Source organism: Gossypium arboreum, chromosome 8, assembly GCF_025698485.1.
Source record: "Gossypium arboreum isolate Shixiya-1 chromosome 8, ASM2569848v2, whole genome shotgun sequence".
NCBI lineage: Eukaryota > Viridiplantae > Streptophyta > Magnoliopsida > Malvales > Malvaceae > Gossypium > Gossypium arboreum.
The window spans coordinates 107,184,212-107,192,711 of NC_069077.1; the positions used below are offsets into that span (position 1 = coordinate 107,184,212).

General features: G+C 34.2%; 1 protein-coding gene across 1 annotated transcript; it reads right to left on the reverse strand.

The window, feature by feature from the left end:
• Positions 1-3,173: 3,173 nt before the first annotated feature.
• LOC108483471 (uncharacterized) lies at positions 3,174-7,955 on the reverse strand. Its single transcript, XM_017786892.2, has 11 exons — positions 7,538-7,955; positions 6,687-6,809; positions 6,509-6,605; positions 6,111-6,146; positions 5,695-5,882; positions 5,478-5,580; positions 4,897-5,078; positions 4,741-4,818; positions 4,457-4,556; positions 4,287-4,380; positions 3,174-3,707 (listed from the first exon to the last, which is right to left on the reverse strand). Exons 1-11 carry the CDS (start codon positions 7,840-7,842, stop codon positions 3,379-3,381), a joined length of 1,635 nt encoding a protein of 544 aa, XP_017642381.1. The 5' UTR covers positions 7,843-7,955; the 3' UTR covers positions 3,174-3,378.
• Positions 7,956-8,500: the final 545 nt, after the last annotated feature.

An 8,500-nucleotide genomic window follows, 5' to 3' on the forward strand; every position in this document is an offset into this window, starting at 1 on the left:
ATAGCATTATAATCATTTTGTATATATGGTCTTATGATATGGTTATTGAGTGGTATGGAAATGCTTGGTAATGATTAGCCATTGGAATGGCTAATCATGATCATATTTGGTGTTATGTATGTCAAATTGCTAGCTAATCCATGGAAACCATGAAATAGGTAAAATTTACCATAAAATAGATTCAGACAGCAGCAGTGACGTGAGTTTGAAAAATCACTAAAAATAGTAGAGATACAATTAGATGATGAATAATATATGGAATTGAAGAATTATGAGTCTATTTTCATATGGATGGAACAAAACAGGTATATGAGTTATATTTTTTGAGATGTTTAAATTTTTGTGAAACAGGGCCAGTGCAATTTCTGGATCCCCTATTATGACTTTGGAAATTCACCATAAATTTTTAAAAAATAATTAGAAGTCATTATTTATATGTACAGATTCCTTATTTAGTCTAGTTTTATTAGAAAGAAACGGCATAGTCATTGAAACTCTGTACAGGGAGATATCTGATTCGTAATACATAGAGGTTAGAGCAGTCAAACTCTGAAACAGGGGAGACTTTAACTAATAAACTGTACTAATTGGCCAAACCAAAAATTCTAGAAAAAAATTAGTAGATAGATATATGAGTCTAGTTTCAGGAAAAATTTATGGAATTGGATTTTGAGTTTCGTAACTCGATATATGAATTTTTAAGCGACTATGACGCAGATTGTTAGCTTGACTGAAAATTTTAAAAATAAATTGTTTGAACTGTTTAAGTAATGAATTAAGTCTATTAACACCTCGTGTTCGACTCCGGCGACGGTCTCGGGTATGGGGCGTTACATGGCCTACCCACATGGGCGTGTCCCAAGCCACATGGGCGTGTGACCCCTGTTTTGGTGAAAAAAAATTCTAAGTGTAGGGAAATTTTCTAAAGTTCTCGGATTAGTCCTGAACCACTCCTAATGCATGTTTTGGGCCTCGTAGGCTGGTTTAAGGGACGATATGAATAATTTTGAAAAGTTTTAAATTAGAGTGGAAATTCATGTCTCGATTTTGAATGTTTGTTTAAGTCTAAGTCCAGTAATGCCTCGTACCCTATTTCGGCATCGGATACGGGGTGTTACAAGGGTTGTCACCCCCTACATGTTCCATAAGGGGATTTTGGGCCTCTCTCATATTGGGTCCAATTACAAGCACTTCTTGGACTTTTCGACCCAATACTTTGTAATTTAATATAACCCGATTTTGTTTTTCTATTTCCCAAAATAAATTTTAATATTTTATATTAAATAATTTTCTCATCCCAGTTTTATCTCAGTAAAATTATGTTGATTTTACCCCTGATAAAATTTCTGAGAAAAAATATGTAATATTTCACAATTCAACTTGTTCATTATAACCGTATGATTTATTTTCATTTTTGGGATTTGAAAGAGCTCAAAAACATAAACTCATTCTTCTAATTATTTTTGAGTAATCCGTGTAAATTTGCAAATGAACATTTCTCATTTTCATTTCCATTTCCATTTTAAGAAAACTACATTCATTTCCAAACAATTTCATTTCTCCATTTTGAAGAAAACTATAATCATTTTTGAATGTTTTTCTATTTCTCTATTTCACCATTTGTAGTTAGTCATCTTTGTTCATTTTGATTCAAACATGCAATTCATTTCTGATTTAAACGAGCTAGCGAAGGGACAGATTGGACATATGTAATTATGGCTCAAATGATTTATAATTTTCAACTTTTCGCCTACTAATTATAAACTCATTTAATCAAGAAGTCATTCCACTATAGTATTGTGACTGAGATCTCCCTAACGACATACCATTACAAAAGCAACTACTTAGTGCTCGTCCAATGACATTGTCATAACTGTGTTACTCTTATAGGATCATTGATCTCTTTTGGATAATATCATAGTAACCATTACATCTCCCTTTATGAAAAGTTAATCACTATCAAATGAGAGGATATCATTTACTCATATCTGAAGTTATGAATTAATTGTTGTGAATGATGCTACATATTGCTGAAGTCGTACACCCAACGCACCAGCTTTCAGTTTCTTATTTATTCAAACTCAAGTTTTTACTTACATCAAAGTGTACGAGTCACGCATACATAGTTCATCATTCACTTAGGATTTAGGTACGTCACACTATAAACGTCACAAGTGAATAAATTCATAAACAGATTTAGGATATATTCTTCTTGGGCCGAATCCGATATAATGTTAGTCCAATCAGTAACATCTATGTCTCTATCTTCTAAGAGTCATCTGCTCTGATGCTCAAGACAAAGCATCTCCCCAATTAGACTTGGTAGACAACATATTAGTCTTTCAATCGATTTGTTCATTTTCGATTAGACTAAGAACATGTTTAGGTTCGTCTATTAATATAAGTTATCTTTCTGTATTACGATCCGATCACGTAATATCACTTAATATTAATTAAATATTAGACAACCAGTGAGCACCATTTGCTTTCATTTTGCTTTGTATTCAAAAACCATACGAGGATAATATAAAAAGTATTAATGTACTTTATGAATAATTTTGTTAATCAATTTGTTCAAAAAATTACAAGTATACTTAAATAAAATATTACACTTAGGACACCAAATCCAACATGATGACCCAACACCGTATGACGATTTTGAGGCGATGTTCGCTCCCGAGCGTCCTATGACTACAAGGGTAGTCTTCAAATGCCCAAGACCACCGACGCACCAACGCTACAGCCGAAAAAGGCAAGGGAAAGGTTATAGCTGGACCGGAGCGAGGCTCCAATGAAGATTAGATACATGTTTTTGCATTTTTCTCTTTTTTTATTTTATATGGCATGTAACTATTTAACTACTGAATTTCTTTTTCGAATTTGAATTTGGACTTCCTTTTTCTCTTTATTTGCATTTATTATTGGTATTTGTTTGTGATTTGTCTTCTATACAACCACCCACCTGGAAGTTACACAATATTTTGAAAATATTATTTTACTGAATAATTAATTTAATAAATATTGCCTATTTTGAGAAATAGAAAAATTATAAAATATTGAAACCAAAAATACAATAAATCTAGACAGGAGAATCGAAGGATAATGAGTACAGGCATATATGCACATAAAATAAAAAATCATGCATGCAACACATTCATGCACATATATCACTATTTGGGTGTAATTGTGAACCGATATTAAGGATTCAAATGTGAAATTACAAGCCTTGTAATTGTATGAGGAGCTATTCGGTTTCCTTTCATTCTAGAGCCTAAAACCACTGAAATTATTGGCATTTACTACCTGTACTGAGAGTCCTGTATCAGTGGAGACATCCTATTCACAAATATGTACTAGTAATTGCCCATTCTCATCTTCTCAACACGAAGATAGAGCATCCTTGCTATCTGTTGAGGCCAAAAGAGCTAAATACTCCTGTATTGCTTCACCTTCTTTCGTAACTTCAATGTCATAGTCTGATAACGCATCTGCTTTTCCTATGTCTCTTGCAAGCTCATCTTCCATCTCCACATCCCGTTCTTCATCTGCAGTTGATGGTCCTTCAACACTATCAGGGTTCAAATTGCTAGCCTCTGAAGCAGGATTCCCGCTGCTGTTAGCTTCAAAAGCCTGGAGTGGATCAAATTCTGACAGTAGTCGACTCATCGTTTGCTCCATCGTCTCACCAGCCTGAACAACAACAACCACTGAACCCAGGAATATATCAGAATATTGCTAGGATAAATACTAGTCAAGTTTATGGGGGATAAACAAGTAATGATTTCAGCAAAACCTTTTTCAAATATAATCCTCTTGAGCACTAGAAAGCTTTCACAACTACATCCAAATTAGGCAACAAGGTACTTCAAGTAGAATTTCCAATAAACTGGAGAGATTGCAACATGTATTTACCATGTTGAATCTATAATGTCTTTTACATGAATTCTCAGTTTGCACTACTGATTCTTTTGAGTCATGATATGTTTTTCTAAAAAAAAGCTGTTTTTTAATTGTTTCGAATGACTAGAAAGAAAAGCATATCCTTTCTCCTTTCTTCTGGCTTTGGCCATTATTATTATGGAACATAACAGGGTTTAGCTATATATCTCACAAATTTTAAATTTGTTCGCTCACCTCCACCACAAACATGCACACTACAAGAAATTATTATCGGGTTACCTCTAGTTACTAATATATCTACTGTGACAACCATAGAATCTATATCATAAAGATGGAAAACAACTATGAAATACCAGTATATCAGTTCAGAACTATTTCATCATTACCTCTAGATCTGTCAAATCCCATAGATACAAGCTCTTCAATTCTGGCATTTACAGCTCGTTGCTCTCTTTTCCTTTTCCTTGACTCAATATCAATCTGCAGACAAACATAATCAATGATGGCCACAGCCAATAAAATTGGAATAGTAAAACTTCATGCAAAAGCAGTCAACCTGGATGGCAGAACAACCTGGATTTGTCAGATCATCTAACGCCTTTTGGAAGTCATTCTCATTCCTTCGAAGGGCTTCAGCAGCAAGTTCCTTCTCAAATCTGCCAAATCTTAAAGGTCTTAGCATTTTCAATTTAAAAGAAAAAGGACAAAAAGGAGGGTCACTTGAAGCTAAGATTGTTAAACTTGAACTTTCAAAATACACCAAAACAAAAATGATAGTCATCATATCACATCAATGACGATTTAAAAGGACAAACAAGAATACAGGAGTGCCCAGCTCACCCAATAGCCACCAATTCTTTCAATTTCTCAACATTCACTGCCTTCTTCAATGGTGTCACTCCATATTGCTTTAGCTCCCTGAAAACTTGTTACATTAATAATTTCTACATAAAATAAAATGACAATCATAAGAGATCTTAAGTATATTATACCCACATGATTTCTGTTCTATGCCGGATATCATCCTCCCGCTTCTGTTTTCTCTTTGTCTTCTCCTCAAAAAGAAAATCAACAGCTCTCCTGATATCTTGGTTGTTCAATCGTAATGCCCTCCTTGCATCACGTTCCTTAAAGCCCATGCTCATGACATGAGATAAGGCTTCATCAGGCACTTGTAACTGATATTGTCAGAAAAATAAAAATAGGGCTTAATATTGGAGAAGGATGCAACGAAATTATGGTTAAGAAAATAAAAGTGGAAAAAACAAAAGGATATGGAAACAACAAAATGATGGCTGAATGTGGCAGAAGGAAGTAAGAGATGAGCATAACAAACTATTGATGTATGTCATTTTTATTATTTAACCAATATTTTTCATTATATAAAAGTTGCAATAGTACAGCAAGCAATTTGCAAATCCAGTCTTGTAATTATTGGTTTATAGATGTGCTCAAAGGATAGCTGCATGTATGCTGATAAGAGTATAAGAGGAGCTGTAGTGGTCCCTATCGCGCGCGCAACGGGGTGGGGGGGGAATATAGAAGAGCTAGCTGCTTTGGACTGTAATTATAGTGACCTGAGAGAATTTTGCTTGTGCAGATGTCAGTGCCTTTTTAGATTTATCCAACTGACCATTATGATATGCCACCACCCCTTCCAACAACTCCAACCTCATATGTCTACAAAGAAAGTATCCAAAAGAGATTAGCTTAACATCGCAACAAACAGCATTCTCATTAAAGGCCAGAAACATAGAAATTGAGCCACTGAAGCAATTTTCAGAAAGTACTCACAGTGCAAGCTCTGGCTGGCAACCAGCTTGAAGGAGTCTAACACGTGAAAAATCCTTCCCGTGACAACGCTCAAGTCCTTCTCTGGCTTTTTCAAGGCGTATTCCTGCAACTGAAAGCCAACTGATGTCTCGAAGCAAGAAATAGCACCACACCATGTCTATTTGCAGTATCGGTACATTGTCAATAAACTGCAAGCAAGCACATACAGCTAAAGTGTATAGGATATTGAGTTGATAAAAATCTAAAAAACAAGAATGCAATTATTGAAATAACATATGCATGTTTAAGATCATACAAGAATTAACAAAAGGCTAAATCAACTTTTAGTTATATCCCTAAACAAAAATCTGAAACACAGCATGGGTTAAGTTATTCAGAAAAAGAACCTTCTTCAATTCTAAGAAGGAATATCTTACCTCAAGGACCTTGGGATCACAAAGAGAGAAAGCCTCCTACAAGAAAGAATATAGAACTTATATTAATTAATTGTCAAACTCAAAAGAAAAATATTTCACCTATAACCAAATTATTATCTTTGTTAACAAGCTATGTTTCTCAGACTCTTTTCCCTAAATTACACGTCCAGTTACATATCTAGACATGGATGCAGAGATACAACCCTCCAAATATATGGAAAACTTGGAAAGATTTATTATATCCATGACAAACGCATATTTGTATCTAACACTTATCCCCCAAGTCTGATTAACATAGCTGACAAGAAAGTTTATCAACTGCTAGTCTAAGAATCCAGATTCAAACAAGAAAAAATTAGTACCGTAGAAGCAAATGAGGAAGGATGCTAGAGACTGACCTCGCCCATGGTAAGTACTTCCAGTGCGTCTTTATACAGTTGTCTCGTAAGTAGATTCTTTGCATTTTCATGAAGCATCAGACCCATCATCACTGCCCTGTTTAAAGACCGTTCATAACTTACTTTAGTTTAAAAAATGGGGTCAAATGTCTTAATACCCTAGGGAAAAATGACATACCGCTGATCAGTCTCAGTTCCTAATTGTACTTTTTGCCCTCCCTGGTTTTCAAGTTCAATATTGAAGTCTTCAATTGGTAGTGAACCATCTACATGTCTCTTGGAAAGTGCAGTGGCAGCTGCCCTGCCCATAGAGATAACTATGGATTAGTCACTGGTTAATTTGCAAAACGATATGCAATGGTACTTACAAAATAAACAGAAAGGAACTACTATCCAGCCCACCTAATCCTGAAAAGATGATCATTTCATAATGCAGGAAAACTGTAAAACTGTCGCATCCATTAAAACTTTTCAAAAGTAAGATTGAAGTCTTTGGTTCACCTAAAATGTTGAAAGAGGAAGACGCATTTTTCAAAGTATTCCCCCACTTCGAAAAACAACAGTAGACGCTTGATATCATCTCAACTTAAGGTAAACCATAAAGGACCAACATCTCTCAAAGACTCAAACACTGCAAAATACTAACATTTGACACTATCAATTCAATCATAGACTTCAAAATACAGTAACACAATGATTTTAAGACAGAAAAATACTACAATTCCATCAACTGCATGGAAATACTTATACATCCCAAGAACACAATTCCTTTTGGCATAATAATATATGATTGACAACCCTAAACCCTAAACCCTCCTAAAAGAATGAACGTAATTATAAATTTCCTTATTATAAGAATAAATTTGGTAACTTCGATTAAACCCAGAATTTCAATAAAACCAAGAACCCAATCAACCATTAAAAGAAAAAGAAAAAAAAAAGATACAGAAATATTGAATACTATTAATTAAGCGTTTAAAAGAAAACAAAAGGCGAGAGAACAGGAGAGAGTTGACCAAAAAGACTCACTTGACTCGAGCAAGTCTGCGAGAGCGTTCTTCCTCGGCCATCAATTCTTGTTCCAAGGACTTGCCTTCATCAACGGAAACACGGGTGGCAAGAATCTTAGCATTGTTTCTGATACCCAATTGGGTTAAGTTTTGAGAGCCATCGCCATCTTTCAAAACTTTACCAGCAGATATAAGGTTGATAGAGTCAGGACGTTGGGCATTTGATCGTTTCGCGACCTCTTCCCTCAGCATTGCCACAGTCCAATTCTCCAATTCTAAGTCTATCACCCCTACCCATGTCCCTGCGATCCTCAATTTCGCCATCCCACAATATAATTTTCTTTTCTCCCTTGCAAGAAAGGAATAAAAAGTCGAATGTGAGAAAGGGTAAAGACTTCTACTCCAATGAGGATTGGGCGTCTTATGTGTATATATAGAGCTTGTAGGGAAACAGAGTCAAGTTCAAGGTTAACTTAGTGAGCAAGTTCATGAATTTTTATGGTTAATTTCTGCTATTAGTCCCTTGTACTTTACGAGAGTTGTAAATTTAGTCTCTATACTTTTTTATCAATTTGATCCTTTTATTTTTTGAATTAATCACTTTTAGTCCTGTACTTTTTAAATTTTGAAGTGTTAGTCATGGCCCAAACAATATCAATTAAATTTGTTTGGTTAAATTTTATTACTAGTCATGTACTATATGTATAGTTATAGATTTAGTTTATTTTTTCAAATGGATCATTTTAAATTCTATACTTTTCAAAATTTAAAATTTTAGTCTTAACATAAACAATAATCGTTAATCAATTAACTAACTTTTAGTAAATAATATGTAGAAATAATAAGCTAAAATAACATTATACAAATGATCATGCTAATCAAATTTTATGAATAGCAAAACTTTACCTAATGAATTTAACAATTACTATTTGGTGAGAACTGAAAATTTTAAATATAAAAAGTACGTGGATTAAATACATAA

Excerpts from the sequence above, each read along its gene's own strand:
- LOC108483471 (XM_017786892.2), bottom strand. The coding sequence starts at position 7,842 with ATGGCGAAATTGAGGATCGCAGGGACATGGGTAGGGGTGATAGACTTA. Across the intron at positions 6,810-7,537 it reads CGCAGACTTGCTCGAGTCAA|GGCAGCTGCCACTGCACTTT; the intron begins GTGAGTCTTTTT and ends CTCTATGGGCAG. Across the intron at positions 5,079-5,477 it reads CACAAGCAAAATTCTCTCAG|TTACAAGTGCCTGATGAAGC; the intron begins GTCACTATAATT and ends TGACAATATCAG.